Source organism: Bos grunniens, chromosome 15, assembly GCF_055505025.1.
Source record: "Bos grunniens cultivar Pamir isolate PY7600 chromosome 15, Bosgru_T2T1.0, whole genome shotgun sequence".
NCBI classification, from domain to species: domain Eukaryota; kingdom Metazoa; phylum Chordata; class Mammalia; order Artiodactyla; family Bovidae; genus Bos; species Bos grunniens.
In genome coordinates this window covers 78378692-78397922 of record NC_141179.1, presented here as the reverse complement: position 1 = coordinate 78397922, position 19231 = coordinate 78378692, and the positions used below count along the sequence as shown (strand labels likewise).

General features: G+C 45.4%; 1 protein-coding gene across 4 annotated transcripts in view; it reads right to left on the bottom strand.

Annotated features, from left to right (window-relative positions):
* PTPRJ (protein tyrosine phosphatase receptor type J) overlaps positions 1–19231 on the bottom strand; it is a 182427-nt gene that overhangs the window by 42718 nt on the left and 120478 nt on the right. For all 4 annotated transcript variants that reach the window (XM_086341688.1, XM_086341691.1, XM_086341689.1 and 1 more), the window contains exons 2-6: positions 12428–12449; positions 11134–11280; positions 5053–5253; positions 2082–2324; positions 947–1165 (exon numbers count right to left, since the gene is read on the bottom strand). In XM_086341688.1, coding sequence (XP_086197814.1) covers positions 947–1165; positions 2082–2324; positions 5053–5253; positions 11134–11280; positions 12428–12449 — 832 coding nt within the window. The remainder of the gene's footprint in view (positions 1–946; positions 1166–2081; positions 2325–5052; positions 5254–11133; positions 11281–12427; positions 12450–19231) is intronic.

Genomic DNA, 19231 nt, shown 5'->3' with positions numbered 1-19231 from the left:
TTCTGGGTCGCCAGGTCCAGCGCCAGTTTTCTGGCTGCTACTCGGTGTTCTGACCTTGGTCCTCCAGCCTCCACTCTCCTCCCCCTGTTCTATGGATCTATGACAGCCTTCCAGAATAGATATATTTGGAGGAGAGGGGGTGTTTGTTTGCTTGTTTTAGTTTTTATTGGAATATATTTGACCTATAAGGTGTTAGTTTCTGCTGTGCAGCAGAGAGACTGCCATGCAAAATAGATATCTTTTTGGATAAGATAACCCAAATTGGTCTGTATCGCCTGCAAGCAAGCCCCCGAAGGCTACAAGGCTACAGCATTCGTTTCTGAACTCACTGAGCATGGCTGTGTGCTTTTGCGTGTATTTTCCCTCGATTCCCCTTCTGTTCTGAAATTTCCTGAGCGTAGGAACCATGCATTTCTTTACACCCTCATTAGCACTGATCCAAAAAGTCTCCAAAACTGTTCAATTTACAGAGTAAGAATGCTGACAGATTCTAGGTAAAAAGCAGCAGCGTGCATGTCAGCAAGGGACACAGGAAGGTCAGTATGCCTTTCAAGTTTAGGTCAAAAAAGAAGACTCATTGTCTCTTCTCAGGGGGAAAATACTTAACCAACGTGGACAAAATGAATATCAACTTTCAAGAGAAAAACCTTACACCAGTGTGCCTCCCTGGCCAGTATGCAGAGCTATAAAAGAAAGGGCAAGGGAGCCCCTCGCATCCGCACACAGTAGCTGCTGAATATGCTGTGATGGGGTCAAGGAAAGAAGAGCCTTGGCCACAGAGCTCAGAAGAAACTCACTGGACCTGCTGTCCAAAATCTCTTCCAGAAAATTCCCTCCAACCACAAGCTGACTTATGAAGCAAGAGATAACTCAGGACCAGAATCACAGGAGACAAACTTTGCGCTAGGAAACTCTGGCTGAAGCCATTTTACAAAACTCCACATACTTGTTTTGAACTCTATAGCCTGGGGCTGTCCTTCGGCACCTTTAACAGCCTGGGGATAGACCGTGGCCTTGTACTGTGTGCCAGGCTTTAACCTGAGAAGCAAGACTTCCACGGTGTCCGGGGCCAGGGAAGTGTTAGACGACGGGCCGGCACGTTCCAGTCGGTATTTGGACCCAGGGGCCGCGGGACCCCCAGGCAAGCTGTCTGTGTTGCCGGCATCTGTTTGAAACACAAAAGGCAAAGACATGACCTGAGACTGAAGTGCATTCCTGTCTGCTTTCAGCGCCGCTGCCCTCTCCACCGAAGGATGCCACATCAGACAGTGCCCACAGCTGGGATTCTATGAACACCTGTTCCCTTTCTCCCCCAGAAAGAGATCCATGCTCCTGAAAGGAGCCTGATATTGTTAAGCAATGGTTTAGGGGTGTGTGTGTGCGTGTGTGTATTGACTGATTCATTCATTGTGTGACACACGTGGGATCTTAGTTTAACAATCAGGAACTGAACTCACGCTGCCCAGTGTTGCCAGGTGGCTTCCTAACCACTGACCTGCCGGGGAAGTCCCAGGAGCCTCATCTTTGGCAGGTATTTTGCATTGTACTTTTAGCACAGGTGTGCTAAAGTCACAAAGTTGCATCTTTGTGACCCTATGGACTGTAGCCCGCCAGGCTCCTCTGTCTATGGGATTCTCCCAGCAAGAATACCAGAGTGGGTTGCCATTTCCTTCTCCAGGGGATCTTCCCAACCCAGGGATTGAACCCAGGTCTTCTCCTGCATTGCAGGTAGACTCTACCATCTGAGCCACCAGGGAAGACCAGGTAGCACCACAGATATACGTGCTTTTCTCTCCAAAGCAGCTACTTGCATCAACCCCAACTTCTTCCAAGAACCCATCTTCTCCCACCCAACTCCAAACATGGATTTCCAGGGACAAGCCCATGATTCACACTGGGCTAAGCAGAGCCCCACTCAAGGCATTCTTTCCCTGGACCATACCCCTGCAGAGAGAGGGTAAAACAGGCAGAACTCCTGGACCAAGGTGAAGGTCGGTTAAAAGAAGCAGGAAGAGAGACCAGCGTCACCTCATCTCTTCCTTCAAGGCCTTATGGGTCAGAAGCCCACCGCTGTGACTCACCCAAGCCATTTTCTGTCGACAGGGGGCTTCCCTGGGTCTCATTTAATCCTAGAGGATACAGGGTGACCGTGTGCTGACTCCCCGGCTTCAGGTCAAAAATATTGACCGTTAAGTTTGTAGTCAACTCCTGGCTTCCTTCAAGGAGCATCCGGCAGGTGTCCGTGATGTTATCAGTCTTCCAGGTAAGAGTCACGTGCGTCACACCCACGAAGGCAGCACGCAGATCCATTACTGGATGAGGCTCTATTTGAAAAGCACAGAGTGGGCACTGATGGAACGAGATGCCTGCAGTCCCCTTCATTATGAATGACTGGGGGCACCGATGATTCAGTGGGGCCCACTACAGACACTTCCTTTATGTCAGAGTCCAGTGCAATTCTATCGCTTCACAGTGGGGAGAAAACTTACCATCATGCAGGAAAAAGGAGAAAAGGATGAACCTTAAAGCCGTAACTTTTTAGGATCAGAACTATTCTCCAAGACAGCCAACTTCTACAGTGATTTGGCACTCTTTAAATTGCCCTTTTAAACAGCAGCTTTTAATATTTGTTTTAGGTTATCAGGAAGAAGCATCCAAAATAGTGACCATCTGCTACATCTAAAAGTCTCAATTCCAGATAATACGAATATGTCATAGTACCGAGACATTTCAACTGAGACGCTCATCCCTGTATTCCAACCCCAAGGGGAATTTTCTGAAGACTTCCAATCTATACTATCCCTCTGCCATCCTTTCTGTCACTTTATTTGGCTGATTGTGACCAAAACCAAACCGCTTTGGCCAAAATGACACCCATATCCTTCAGTCTTGAGATGAGAGTATGGAAATTCAGAACGGCAAGGTGACTTGCTCAAGAACGCACAGCATACTTGGAGCATCGGGGAACTAGAGCCCAGGGCTCTAGCTTTAAGCATGGGGTCGCAAAGAGTCAAACATGACTTAGAAACTAGACAGTAACCGCAGCAACAGCACTGCAGACGAAGCCACAACCCTGCTTGAGGAGGCTCAACTCAAAGACACTGGCACGGATGCCCATCAGGCCCCATCCAGCTCTAGGCCAGCTAATCCATTCTACGACTTTATTCTTCATGTCAAACCATATCTGAGGCCAAGATTTCTAAACTGGGTCATGCAGTTGTCTTTTTTAAAGAAACGGAATGTGAATAAACCAGCTAGCTCAGTGATCTGGGTGGCCGCTATGGACACCGCTGTACCACAGTGCTCTGGAACCAGGCTCCTGGGTTCCCTCCACATGGTGCTCAATGACCCCAGGAGCGCAGAAGAAACTTAGCTTCTCAGAGTTACAGATTCCTCCTCTGTAGCCCTCAGGGTTACTGTGAGGGCACTCTGATGTATTAGGGGCAGCTAAGCACATTGAAAAGACTCAATTGGGAAAGACCCTGATGATAGGAAAGATTGAAGGCAGGAGGAGAAGGGGGTGACAGAGGATGAGATGGTTGGATGGCATCACCGACTCAATGGACATGAATTTGAGCAAACGCTGGGAGCTAGTAGTGAAGGATGGGGAAGCCTGGCGTGCTGCAGTCCATGGGGTCGCAAAGAGTCGGACACGACTGAGCGACTGAACTGATCTGAAGCACATAGTACATGCTCAGTAAACAGCAGCTGATGAACACAGCCTTGGCCTCGGGGGCCTTAAGCTGGAGTGAGGAGCCTCAGCCCCTGAGCTGGGTGCTTCGGGTCACCTGGTCACCTCCCCGTTCCTATAGGCACCAATTCTGTGTCACCTTGTCCCATTACCAACTCTAAATTCTGCTTTCTTCTTCCTCCCCCGTTCCCTTCCATCTCCTCCGCCCTGTCCTCCTTTTCCTGTCTCTCTCACAATACGGTGAGGCTTTCCTGCTTTCTCCTCCTCCTCCGTCCCTTCCATCTCCTCCGCCCTGTCCTTCTTTTCCTGTCTCTCTCACAATACGGTGAGGCTTTCCTGCTTTCTCCTCCTCCTCCGTCCCTTCCATCTCCTCCGCCCTGTCCTTCTTTTCCTGTCTCTCTCACAATACGGTGAGGCTTTCCTGCAGGTTTTGTTTTCTCTAAAACTGTGCTCTGAGGACCTCCAGGAGTTTTTGAAGGTGCCTGTGACATTGCATCCCTGTAGCTCCTCTTTCTCCAGTTCTTTGCAGTTTCTGGGCACCTGGGCAACGTTTTATTTACAGAAATAATTTCCTGGCTTGGAGAAAAGCCATGTTCAAAACCACTGGTCTAGCACTGGCTTGCTTTGTGTGCGGAAGCTGCTATGCCAGGTGGTCACTTCAAGCCCCGGGCTCGAGAGGTCAGCTTCCCGTGGCTCCCACAAGCCAATGACATCACCGCCCCTCCAGATCAGAAAACCAACACAGGACCTCTTTTTTTGAATTCTGTATTTTTCTGAGCTTAAAAAAAAGGCATCTCAACTCTTTTTTATGCTTTTGGTTCTTTTCAGCTTTAAAAAAAAAAAAAAGCTGTTATTTGCAGTTATAACTGGTGGTTCAGGGTACTGATACCTAAGCTAAATAAAAATCTAAGCTTAATCCAATGTCACTGGGCTCTTATTGCATTTGAAGCATATACTCCTCTATAAAGTATCCAAATTTTCATGCCCAAAAGAAGCTTCTGGGAATACAAACACAGCATCAACTTTCCTGGGGAGCTTATCAACAGCATCAAGACACATTTCTAACAGGGTCCCTGTTCACAAGTCTTAGCAGAAAAGTAAGTATTCACCAATAATAATGAGAGATTTTTTAAAAACCAAACAGTTGGAAGCAGTTAAAATATCCCAAAACACACAGGACCTTAGTATTAAATGATCCTGCCACCTGAACTCCTGGGCATGAAACCACACAGAATCTTCCCTCATCTTCCAGAGTCAACAAAAATCAATCTCTTTCCAACAGGCAACTTGAATGGGCAAGGCTCTAGGGTACAGGATGAGAAGGACAGTTCATGATCCGCCCTGGGAGCCACTCATCTTACCTACTGTGGTATCTCCTGAAGTCCCATTGCTTCCTGGACCCGAATCCGTGCTGTTATCACCTGTCTGATTTGCAAAGCTCGTGTGCAGATTCTCATTCGTACTCTTTATGCCACCCATGGAATCAGAAGCAGTTGTGTTGTTTTTCCAAGTTGCAGTCACACTGGATGGACTGGTGGTAACTGCTTTCACAGGACTGGATTCTATTTTAATGTTGTTTCCAAAAAAAAGGACAGAAAAAAATTATTTTTCAAAAAGAAATGTAAGAGTAAAGGCTGTTCTGTATGTCTACTTTCCAGAAGTGAGTTTTGCAACTATAAAATTTCATTTCTCTTTATTTGCCTCCTGGACTTCCCTCCAACAAAATACATTTAGATTTCCATGTATTTAGATAGATAGATATATATACATACATGCATACATGTGTGTATATAATACATACACATGTGTCAGTGAAACAGAAGGCTACCAAATAAAGATAAAAACAAGCATGGACCTAGATAATCACACTGAATGAAGAAAGTCAGACAGAGGAAAAATACTGTATGACATCCCTTATGTGTGGAATCTACAAAACAGAAAGAGATCCACAGACCTGGAGGACACACTTATGGTTGGCAGGGAAAGGAATGGGGAAAAGGGATAGTTGAGGGGGTTAGGATGGACACATACACAGGATGTATTTAAAAGGAATAACCAATAAGGACCCACTGTGCAGCATAGGGAACTCTGCTCAATGTTAAGTGGTGGCTTGGATGGGAGGGGAGTTTGGGGGAGAACAGATACATGGCTGAGTCTCTTTGCTGTTCACCTGAAATTGTCACAACATTGTTTGTTAATCAAAGATATACCCCAGTACAAAATAAAAAGGTTTTTTAAAAGATAAAAATAATAGAGTTTGGCCTTGCTGGCTACAACTTCAACATGGAGTTATATCTGTACAGACCTGAGATGCTAAATGCATCCATCCCCGATGTTCAGAAAACGCTGCGTATGGAGAGGAGTGTACACTACATGGTCCCCAGGACCCTGCCAAGGTGCCGTGCACACATCCTCCCACGTATGCTTCGTAACAATGTCATGAAGGAGGCTATGGCACCATTTTAAGAAGGAAAAAACTGTGTTAAGACCTAAACGTTGTGCGTGTGATAGCCTTTTTTCCAAACTCAGATCTTAGGAGGAAGCGCCACAGCTCTCTGGCATAAAGATGGCACAGAACAGAAGAGCATAAAGAAGAAAGGGTCAGCCTTGGAATCCAAGCTTGGAGGTAAGGACCTGTTCTGCCCCTTAGCTGTGTGACCTAGAAGTAACCCCTGAAAATATCTCAGTCTCGGTTTCCTCTGCTGACAGCTCAAGAATGTTATATTTAAACATAAAGGATTATCATTAAGACACCATGACATTGTAAACACCATCACTAAATTTGGACATTCAAAAGTCAGGGCTCAGAGTCCAATCCTGCCAGTCACTGGCATGAGATTTTACTGAGAGTAAAATTCACCGCTCTGAACATTACTTCCTCCTCTGTCAAATTGCAGATGTATGGGATCTTAACACAATGGAAGCCATGCTGGTTACTAACAGGAATTAAAACTTCAAGATGGGTGTATCCTAATTACAGCCTAGATGGAGGAGCAACAACTCGAAACAGAAGCGTAAGCACAAGCAGTAAGGCCTTTCTCAAGGACCCAGGGCTGGATCCGAGGAGAATAAAGGGGGTACAGGCAACACCATCTCTGCATGGACGTGCCCTTCAAATGACAGCACGGGGGGCGTGCCCCATCGGGAGCCAGGGAGACGCAAACATCGACCCAATGGAAGAAGAAGGGCAGGAGAGGAAACAAGAGAAAGGGACCAGGCACAGAAAAATCTAGTGGCCCTCACTTCAATAAACTGCAGGTTAGGAAGCCCCTCCAGACATGAAGCTCCTCTGTATCACGTAACCACTCACAGCGTCAGAGCAGCATTTTCGCAGGTTATCACTGTGATGCCATTTGCAGTCAGTGATGATGATGGCGAGGAGGAGAATGATAAAACAGCGGGCACGGCTACAGCGCGGAGGCAGCAAGAACAGCCGCAGTCCTATTCTGGGTGCTGGCCGGGTCCCAAGGACCAAGCCACGGTGCTGTGCACACATTTTCCCACATGTGCGTCATAACAACTTCACGAAGGAGGCGACGGCACCATTTTAAGAAGGCAAAGAACTGTGTTAAGACCTCAATTTTGATTCGCATAAGGATTCTGGGAAGATTTTAGAAAAGCAAGTTCTTTTTTTTTTTTCCTTTTGGCCGTGCCACATGGCATGTGGAACCTTAGGTTCCCGGACCAGGGATCAAACTTGTGCCCTCTACAGTAGAAGTGTGGAGTCCTAACCACTGGACCGCCAGGGAATTCCTGAAAAGCAAGTCCTGAACTTTCAATAGTTCAGCAAAGTACATCTTAAAATATCTTTTAAAAATATGTGTGTATATGTATGTATTTCTGGTGATAAAGATGAAGAATCTGAGATCTAAGAGGATCAATGAGGGACTTACCCAGTGGTCCAGTGGTCAAGACTCTGGGCTCCCATGGCAGGGGCCACAGGTTCGATTCCTGGCTGGAAGGGCCAGGGGCTTCCCTGGTGGTTTAGTGGTAAAGACTCCACCTGCTAATGCAGGAGACGCCAGTTCGATTCCTAGGTTCCCTTCAAGCCCAACCAACCTCAATAAATTACTTAGCATTTCTTTTAGGGACTTCCCTGGTGGCTCAGATGGTAAAAAGCGTCTGCCTACAATGCAGGAGACCCAGGTTCGATCGCTGGGTCCGGAAGATCTCCTGGAGAAGGAAATGGCAACCCACTCCAGTATTCTTGCCTGGAGAATCCCATGGACGGAGGAGCCTGGTGGGCTACAGTCCATGGGGTCGCAAAGAGTCGGACACAACTGAGCAACTTCACTTTCACTTTCTTGAGGAACTAAGATCCCACAGGCTGTGTGGTGAGGGCAAAAACATAAATCAATAAACTAAGAGGAAAACTAGCCCTGGATCACATAGTGAGACAGTGACAGATCCAGGAAGCAAAGCTGGGACTCTGATTTTCAGTCTGGGCTCTTAACCACGACACCACTGGAGTGCTGCTCAGAGAGCAGACAGAAAGACAAGTGTTAAAACAGCTCCCAGGGGAGCCAGGCTACGAGGCCAAGAATAGGGAGCAAAGAGATATAGGTAGTTGCATTCTACTATTGAAGCCTAGATGAAGTGATCTTGAATATAGTGCACATATGAAGATATTGGCATTCTCCAAAACCCACAACCTACCCCAAAGGTCTTGCTCACGTGTTTGCACTTTTTGGCAGCAGGTACATTTTAGGAATCAGTGAACAAAAATGGACTGGAATGGACGAATTTAACTCAGATGACCATTATACCTACTACTGTGGGCAAGAATCTCTTAGAAGAAATGGAATAGCCATCATAGTCAACAAAAGAGTCCAAAATGCAGTACTTGGATGCAATCTCAAAAACGACAGAATGATCTCTCTTCATTTCCAAGGCAAACCATTCAATATCACAGTAATCCAAGTCTATGCCCCAACCAGTAATGCTAAAGAAGCTGAAGTTGAATGGTTCAATGAAGACCTACAAGACTTTCCAGAACTAACACCCCAAAAAAGTGTCTTTTTCATTATAGGGGACTGGAATGCAAAAGTAGGAAGTCAAGAGATACCTGGAGTAACAGGCAAATTTGGCCTTGGAGTACAAAATGAAGCAGGGCAAAGGCTAATAGAGCTTTGCCAAGAGAACACACTGGTCATAGCAAACACCCTCTTCTGAAAACACAAGAGAACTCTCTACACATGGACATCACCAGATGGTCAATACTGAAATCAGAGTGAATATATTCTTTGCAGCCAAAGATGGAGAAGTTCTATACAGTCAGCAAAAATAAGACCGGGAGTTGACTATGGTGCAGATCATGAGCTCCTTATTGCTAAATTCAAACTTAAATTGAAGAAAGTAGGGAAAACCACTAGACCATTCAAGTATGACCTAAATCAAATCCCTTATGATTATACAGTGGAAGTGACAAATAGATTCAAGGGATTAGATCTGATACACAGAGTCCCTGAAGAACTTTGGATGGAGGTTTGTGACACTGTACAGGAGGCAGCCAAGAAAAAGAAATGCAAAAAGGCAAAATGGTTGTCTGAGGAGGCCTTACAAATAGCTGAGAAAAGAAGAGAAGCTAAAGGCAAAGGAGAAAGGGAAAGATATACCCATTTGAATGCAGAGTTCCAAAGAATAGCAATGAGAGGTAAGAAAGCCTTCCTCAGCGATCAATGCAAAGAAATAGAGGAAAACATTACAATGGAAAAGACTAGAGATCTCTTCAAGAAAATTAGAGATACCAAGGGAACGTTTCATGCAAAGATGGGCTCAATAAAGGACAGAAATGGTATGGACCTAACAGAGGCAGAAGATATTAAGAAGAGGTGGCAAGAATACACAGAACTGTACCAAAAAAATCTTCACGACCCAGATAATCACGATGGTGTGATCACTCACCTAGAGCCAGACATCCTGGAATGTGAAGTCAAGTGGGCCTTCAGAAGCATCACTATGAACAAGGCTAGTGGATGTGATAGAATTCCATTTGAGCTATTTCAAATCCTAAAAGATGACACTGTTAAAGTGCTGCACTCAACATGCCAGCAAATTTGGAAAACTCAGCAGTGGCCACAGGACTGGAAAAGGTCAGTTTTCATTCCAATCCCAAAGAAAGGCAATGCCAAAGAATGCTCAAACTACCACACAATTGCACTCATTTCACACACTAGTAAAACAGTGCTTAAAATTCTCCAAGCCAGGCTTCAGCAGTACATGAACCGTGAAATTCCAGATGTTCAAGCTGGATTTAGAAAAGGCAGAGGAACCAGAGATCAAATTGCCGACATCCACTGGATCATTGAAACAACACAAGAGTTCCAGAAAAACATCTACTTCTGCTTTATTGACTACGCCAAAGCCTTTGACTGTGTGGATCACAACAAACTGTGGAAAATTCTTGAAGAGATGGGAATACGAGACCACCTTACCTGCCTCCTGAGAAATTTAAATGCAGGTCTAGAAACAACAGTTAAAAATGGACATGGAACAACAAATCAGTTCCAAACTGGGAAAGGAATAGGTCAAGGCTGTATGTTGTCACCCTGCTTATTTAACTTATATGCAGAGTACATGATGAGAAATGCCAGCCTGCATGAAGCACAAGCTGGAATCAAGATTGCTCAGATACGCAGATGACACCACCCTTACGGCAAAAAGTGAAAAAGAATTAAAGAGCCTCTTGATGAAAGTGAAAGAGGAAAATGAAAAAGCTGGCTTAAAACTCAACATTCAGAAAACTAAGATCATGACATCTGGTCCCATCACTTCATGCCAATAGATGGGGAAACAGTGGAAACACTGACAGACTTTATTTTCTTGGGCACCAAATTCACTGAAGAAGGTGACTGCAGCCATGAAATTAAAAGACGCTTACTCCTTGGAAGGAAAGTTATGACTAACCTAGACAGCATATTAAAAAGCAGAGACATTACTTTGCCAACAAAGGTTCATATAGTCAAAGCTATGGTTTTTCCAGTAGTCATGTATGGATGTGGGAGTTGGACTATAAAGAAAGCTGAGTGCCAAAGAATTGATGCTTTTGAACTGTGGTGTTGGAGAAGACTCTTGAGAGTCCCTTGGACTGCAAGGAGATCCAACCAGTCCATCCTAAAGGAAGTCAGTCCTGAATATTCATTGGAAGGACTGACGCTGAAGCTGAAACTCCAATACTTTGGCCACCTGATGGGAAGAACTGACTCATTTGAAAAGACCCTGATGCTGGGAAATATTGAAGGTGGGAGGAGAAGGGGACGACAGAGGATGAGATGGTTGGATGGCATCACCGACTCAATGGACATGAGTTTGAGCAAGCTCCAGGAGTTGGTGACGGACAGGAAACGGGGCGTGCTATGGTCCATGGGATCACAAAGAGTCAGACACAACTGAGCGACTGAACTGACTGGAGCCATTTTAAAGGGTGAATAGATAGTGCATACCAGGATCCAGGGGTGAAAATGTCCTACTGTCCGCCTGAGTAAACTGGCCATTCGAATGCATTACAGTTGTTACAAGGTTTTCTGGGGCTGCGGTCCATGGACTCTTACTGGCTACAGATGAGAATGTAGTCACATTGCAGCTGGTGCCTAGAACACAGGAAAGAAGAACAAAATGCAAGCTAATAAAACAGCACCCCCCACCACCACCACATACAGGCCATTCAACAGACTTTTAACTATAATTTTTTAAATGTATCACAGTTCTTTCATCTCCCCTCCCCCACCTTCCAATATGGCCTCTACACACACATATTTTCTTTTGCACCAGTGATTTGAGCCTATGCAAGGAACCTACCAGCTTATTTACCAAACTGATTAACAAGGAAGAGAAAGCAATTACAGAACTCTTCCTATTGTTTGCACAGGCTTTGCATAATTACTGTTATTAAGTGAGATTCTCTTTATTAGAAGGTTTCAGCAAGGCTGCGCCCTTTGCATGACACTGTAAGAATATTCTAAGAATTTTATCTCTATGGTTCACAGGCTGAGATTTTACCAACCGGCAAGGGGCGGGGGGGAAGTAGTCCTTGAATTTTGATAACAGACAAAAGCCACCTATTTTTATTTTTCAAAGAGGTACATTTAAAAATTACTAAATATTATTCATTTTATTTCTTATAGAAGTGAATAATGATCAAAAAATTAGTGAGGACATAACCCCAGAGTAAATAATGCTTTCAACTAAATATGTTAAGTTCCATTAAAAATTTACTATAGCAACCCCATTTTTCTCATTTTACTATAGACCAGGGAGGACTTCAATGGATCAGGAACTAATTAGCAACTGAGACTCAGCACAGTTGAAGCACAATATACAGGAGGCTACGTCTGGTTTTCCAAAGATCATACAAAACCTGTACATCATTTAAAAAATCATGGGGTGATGCAGCAACACAAGAAAATACTTACAGGCTAACAGTGCATGAAATAAATATACATCATACTGCATTATGAAAACTAAGTTGTCTTTAAAAAAAAAATCATCCACAAATGTAGGGTAGGAAAAAAAAAATCACAGGAAAAAAAATTGTATTTGTCAGGGTTGCACAACTGATAAAATTTTTTCTTTCATTTGCTGTTTCCACCCTTACCCCACTTCCAAAGAAATATTGGAACTAAGCGAGTTTTAGCAAATTATCATGTTCTGTGATTTCTCACTGTCCTGTTAATATTGATGCGTCCAGTAGGGGGCAGTAGCGAACAACACAAGCGCAGAGTGGGAAGTGGTACTTACTACAGTTATCTGCGCACAGGATCTGTAACAGAAAAAGAAAACGGAAGTCAGTAGATTGCTTCAGCCTGGGCAAACTGCAAATCAGAAATAAAGCAGATGAAAATTTAATGACTGGGGTGAGGTGTTAAGAAATGCATTAGGCAAAGGCCTGCCGGCCAGGGTTAGGGCATGAGGCCACTGAATGTGAGAATCCAGGGTAAGCGCATCCATCTGCAAACAATGGATGAACTCAGTTACAGGGAGACCAAACGGCTGTTGGCTGTCCAGCGTTTCTTCCCCCGGAAACACTCAATAAGAGCAACTCCCCAGGTCCGCGCTCCTTCCCATCACTACGCTGCACTTTGAGGCAAAAGGACATCGCAACAGGAGTTGAGATTCTCTGGACCAAAAGAAAGCAAGCAGGGCCATCCCCACCCCCATCGCCCCTTCCCCAGAGCCACTTTGGGTCGAGGAACGGAGGATATGAAGAGAGACGTGTGGCACCAGAAATCCACCGCGTTAGAGATGTTCATTGTGCAAAAGTTCATCTTCTATCAGGAGGTGGCAGGAATCTTTTTAAAAATCATTCGGCAAACGGCTTTGTGAAGAATAAATGTTTGAACCAGAGGGTGTCTCCATCTGCCATCTGTAAAGATCCCTGAGGATTCTCAAAGATATTTATCAAGCCCCTATTATTTCCCCACATTTAAAAAGCCTAAAAAAAATTCAAGATTGTTTAATCTGTTGTTTAGTAAAATCACATCTTTCTTGTTAATGGGATATTTCCAATTACGGCCCTTGTAAAGTGGAAAATAATCAAAAGAGACTCCAGTGGAAAAAATGTCCTCAAACCTCCCATCACACTTAGAATAAAATGCAAACTCTTAACCACAGGTTCCCTCTGTTATCACCTCTCATGCCCTTTGCAATGTTCTTGAAGCTGGTTCTCCGCAGGAGCCTTTATGCACTGATTCCCTTCTCCAAAAACACTGCCCTCACCCCCTACCCCGCCATCCAGACCTTCCCAGATGGTGCCACCAGCCGATGGAAATGAGCCCCATTCACACTGCTTGACTGGTGCGTTTTCTCCCAGCCTTCACCTCAATCATCGTCAGTCTCCTCCGACTGAAATGCACACTCCAGGAGAACAGAAACTGCGTCTGTGCCCACGCCTAGAATATTACACACAGTAGGCACTCAATACGTGTCACGGAAGGAAAGAATGAGCCTCTCATTTTGCAGAGGAGCCAACCTCTAAGGCCCAGTGAAGGAAAAGATTTCCCCAAAGTTCAACAGCAAGGACAAGGCCAAAGCCGGTCAGGTCCCAGGAGCCCGATTACTCAGCCCCATATTCCTCCCACTTATCCCACAAGTTTGCACTTATCAAATGAAGAAAACAAGAACGTTTGTTCTCGTCTCATGAGATAGGTGGTCAGAAGGGGTCCTAGCCCCAGCCCTGTCTCCCAGGGACCCAGGCACCAGTACTCAAAGGAATCCAGCACTCCTCCCCTCCTCACTCCCTGCCAACCTGCGGGATGGGGTGCCAGGGGGCGGAGGGGGGAGGCAAGGGGTGGGCGAGCCCTGTTGACTTCCCTTCCTGCTCACACACCACTCTCATACTTTCCATTTCCACCGCCGCCATGTACCCTTCAGCCCGCCTCATCTCAGGCCTCAGCGTTTCCAGCTCACCGTCCTCCCTCCAGCCCTCGCCCTCACTCTATGCTCTGCATCCCACATCATCCAGGATGGACCACACGAGGGAGAAAAAGGAGGAATAGGTCACTAGGTAAGCAGCACAGGGCAGTAAACTTTTTTTTTTTGCTCCCGCGTTGGAAACCATTAAACTACATCACCTTGTGACCCTAGGATGGCACGTCCCAGCCCTTTACAATGTTACTCTCTCTCTGCCTGGGCATCTGTGTGCTGTGTCCTCACCTGGAAGCCATGCAACCATCCATCCATCCCACCAAATATTGCCTAAAGCAATAAAGATCTGGGCCCTGTCTTCAAACTATTTACAGAAAAGTAAGGGAAATGAGACACAACTGTAAATCAGCCCGTCAAGGTAGAAAGTACTGACATTTAACAAGCAACTCTTGAGCGCCTGTGTGTGCCAAGTGCTGGGCTAAAACCTCAGAACTAAAGCAGACAGGCCCCGAGTCACGGGGGCCATGGTGGAGCGAGGGAGGGAGGGGGACAGATGGAGTGTGCCCTGGGGTTGGTACCACCTGCCAAGGGAAGTCAAGGGGGCGCACAGAAAGGGGAAGAGTGTCTGTGCATGTCAATCTGGGTCCTCTGCAGTCCAAGACTCGGCAAACACTGACTGGCTGCTGGTCACAACACAGGATAACGTGTCAAAGAGCTCTGAGTTCTACAGATGAAATTCCCAGAATCAGTCATGGCCAAACACAAGTTTCCCAAGATTAGAATCGTGCTTTGACTCTGCATTCTCAAAGCCCTTGGCCCAATACGCACAGAGCGCTTTCAGATACTAACTCATTCCCTCTTCCAAACTGCCCTAAATGGGAGGCTCAGGTCCCTACTGAGCCATAGCACCAGGGTCTGAACCCAGGCAGTCTGACTCCAGTCTGTCCTAAACCACTAGCTTCCAACATAAAGCAACTGGCAAGAAATGTACTAGAACTAAGGGAAGGTTTAAACATTAACTTCAAAAGATATTCTCAATGTGCCTCTTTAACAGAGCCAGGTACAGTTTCTCCTGGCAACCCTCCCAAAGAAGACCTTATACGCCAGGTGTACACACCAGCTGGCATCTCTTCGAGGCTCATGATGAAACAGTAGCTAGAGTGACGTCACCCTAGCTCACGTGGCTTCACATCTTTCCTGGCTTCATTCCCTCATCTTGACCTCAATGGGCCTTGACTTCCCAAATGAAGCATCAGCAGCTTAGTCCTTGCCTTAGGACTCAGGGAATCTAAAGGATGCAAACTAAAACGAAGGACAAGGGTAGGGTACCTAAGAGAAATCTGCAAGGAGTCTCTTGGGGGAATACTTCTTCTCTAATAAAAAGGAAATTCATGGAAGGAAATACCATCCTGCTTTGCTGGACTTCAGCAGATCTGCCCATGATGCCTGGCGCTTCTGCGGCCACTGTGTGACAAGGAAGGAAGAACTCACCCACCAGCTGAGGATGGCTGATGTGGAAAGAGAGAAAACACTTGGATCCTTCTTGCACTTCCAAATCAAGCAATTCTAGATTCTACTTCCAGACTTCTTGGCTGGGGAGATGTAATACCCCATTTAATTTAACTACTTTTGTTTGGGTTGTCTAAGGTTTGCAACCAAAAGAACACTACTTGGAACACTAGTTGACACTATAATGAGCACAAAGCTAGATGACTAATTTTCACAGTAACCTTCATTTTTATAGATAAAGAAAGTGAAAAGTCAGTGACCTGTCATCCAGGGCTACCGAGCTGGTCAGTGAGAGGCAGACACAGGAGGCCAGTTAGGTCTGCCAGGCCCCCAAACTCTTCCAGTGACCACAGGGCAAAAAGACCCTTGCAAACAACACCCCACAAGGTGCATGGCCTGGGGGACACCTTATGAGTACTTTTTAAAAGAATACAACAGAAAGGGCTTCCCCGTTGGCTTAGCGGATAAAGAATTCACCTGCAATGCAGGAGGCGCAGGAGATGCGGTCTAATCCCTGGTTGCAAAGATGCCCTGGAGAAGGAAATGGCAACCTCCTCCAGTCTTCTTGCCTGGGAAATTCCATGGACGGAGGAGCCTAGCGGGCTACAGTCCAAAGGGTGACAAAGAGTCGGACACAACAGAGCGCAGTCCCTCTCATTCCAGTCATTCAATCAACAGAAAGCTCACCTTTCTAAACTTAGAGCACAGCTGTGCCTGGGGTGAGATGGGAAAAAGCCAGTTTCCACAGATTCCTACACTGAGCACCAGAGTTAACTGCAGAAAAGGGAAGTGGGGACAACTTTCCAGCAGTGACAACTAAGCATGGTGACGAGAATGACTGCAGCTCCTTCCCCTTCTAAGGGGACACCCGGAGGCACCAGTGGTCGCTCGTCAGGAAGGACTGCATAGAAACCGCCCTGCCTGCAAGTTGCTGTTCTTAGTTACTAAGTCATGTCCGACTCTCTGTGACCCACAAACTGCAGCACGCCAGGCTTCCATATTCTTCACTATGGAGTTTGCTCAAACGCATGTCCACTGAGTCAGTGATGCTCTCTAACCAAGTCATCCTCTGTCGCCCCCTTCTCCTCCTGCCCTCAGTCTTTCCTAGCATCAGGGTGTTTTCCAAAGAGTTGACTCTTTGTATCAGATGCCCAAAGTATTGAAGCTTTAGCGTCAGTCCTTCCAGTGGATATTCAGGGTTGAATTTCTTTAGGATTGACTGGTTGGATCCCCTTGCAGTTCAAGGAACTCTCAAGATTCTCCTCCAGCATCACAATTTGAAAGAATCAATTCTTCAGCCTTCTTTATGGTCTAACTTGCACATCTGTACATGACTACTGGAAAAACCATAGCTTTGACTAGACAGACCTTTGTCAGCAAAGTGATGTCTCTGCTTTTTAATATGCTATCTAGGTATATTAAGTCATAGCTTGTCTTCCAAGGAAAGCATCTTTTAATTTCATGGCTGCAGTCACCTTCCACAGTGATTTTGGAGCCCAAGAAAATAAACTCTGTCACTGCTTCCACTTTTTCCCATTTCATTTGCCATGAAGTGATGGAATCGGGTTCCATGATCTTAGTTTTTTGAATGCTGAGTTTTAAGTCAGTTTTTTTCACTCTCCTCTTTCACCCTCATCAAGAGGCTCTTTAGTTCCTCTTTACTTTCTGCCACTAGAGTGGTATCATCTGCATATCTGAGGTTGTTGATATTTCTCCCGGCAATCTTGATTCCAACTTGTGCTTCATCCAGCCTGAAATTTTGCATGATGTACTCTGCATAGAAGTTAAATAATCAGGGAGATAGTACACAGTCTTGACATACTCCTTTCCCAATTTTGAACCAATTCATTGTTTCATGTCCAGTTATAATTGTTGCTTCTTGGCCTGCATACAGCTTTCTCAGGAGGCAGGTAAGGTAGGCATTGCCATCTCTTTAAGAATTTTCCACAGTTTGTCGTGATCCATACAGTCAAAGGCTTTAGCATAGTCAAGGAAGCAGAAATAGATGTTTTTATGGAATTCCCTTGATTTTTCTACGATCCAATGGATGTTGGCAGTTTGATATCTGGTTCCTCTGCCTTTTCTAAATTCAGCTTGTACACCTGGAAGTTCTTGGTTCACATACTGTGGAAGGCTAATTTGAAGAATTTTGAGCATTACCTTGCTAGCATGTGGTAGTTTGAACATTCTTTGGCCTTGCCTTTCTTTGAGACTGGAATGAAAACTGACTTTTTCCAGTCCTGTAGCCACTGGTGAGGTTTCCAAATTCGCTGGCATGGTGAATGCAGCACTTTCAAAGCATCATCTTTTAGGAATTGAAAGAGCTCCACTGGAATCACATCACCTCCACTAGCTTTGTTTGTAGTATGCTTCCTAAGGCCCACTTCACTTCACACTCCAGGATGTCTGGCTCTAGGTGAGTGACCACACCATCGTAGTTATCTGGGTCACTAAGACCTTTTTTGTATAGTTCTGTAGATTTTTGCAACTTCTTAATCTCTTCTGCTTCTGATAGGTCCATACTATTTCTGTCCTTTATTGTGTCCATTCTTGCATGAAATGTTCCCTTGGTATCTCTAATTTTCTTGAAGAGATCTCTAGTCTTTCTCATTGTACTGTTTTCCTCTATTTCTTACGTTTTCCACCTAAGAAGGCTTTCTGATCTCTCCTTGCTATTCTCTGGAACTCTGCATTCGGTTTGATATATCTTTCCCTTTCTCCTTTGCCTTTTGATTCTCTTCTTTTCTCAGCTATTTGTAAGGCCTCCTCAGACAACCATTTCACCTTTCTCATTTCTTTTTCTTTGGAATGGTTTTGGACACTGCTTCCTGTGCAATGTTACAAACCTCCATCCATAGTTCTTTAGGCACTTTGTCTACCAGACCTAATCTCTTGAATCTCGTGGTCACCTGCACTGTAAAATCATGAGGGACTTGATTCAGGTCATACCTGAATGGCCCTCACCCAGAGCTCCAATTCCAGGTAGGGAAAGAAGCAAGCATTCCAGAGGCTCCATCTCATTTAACCCTCACACGAGTCTGTGAAAAAGGAATGAGCATTCCCATTGTGCAGATGAGAACACTGAGGCCAGAGAATGCCTTAGGTCACAGAGCTCAGAAATTCCCTGGCTGGCTGTTACGAACTTTCCCCAGGCACTGGAGTGAGAAGTGCTTCACGGTGAAGAAAAAAAGGCACTTTCCACTTGCTACCTTCCTCTGGGAAGAAATTAAACCAGATAAAGTGTGTTGAGCCAGCCCACGAGCGAGGGGCACCTCTTGCTCCCAGTCTTCTCCCTCCTGGCTTAAGGAGATCCAGCAGGGAGTGATGAATGAGCCCACCCTGTGGCAAGGACTCAGGGGACACCAGAAGTCACAGTCCCGGTGCTCAAACAGAAAAGGGGGCAGTGTTTGCATAAAAGACATTGGGGGTTAACAGCCACACCACTCTCAATAGCTTGAAGGTGGAGACAACCCACCATCCACTGGCAGATGAGCGGAATGTGTATACATGTGCAAGGGACACTGTTCAGCCTTAAGAAGGAAGGAAACTCTGATTTATGCTACAATGAGGATGGATGCAAAAACATGACACCAAATGAAGAAGTCAGACACAGAAGCAAACAGACTGTGGTTCCATTTATACAAAATGTCCAGAAGAGGGAAATCCACA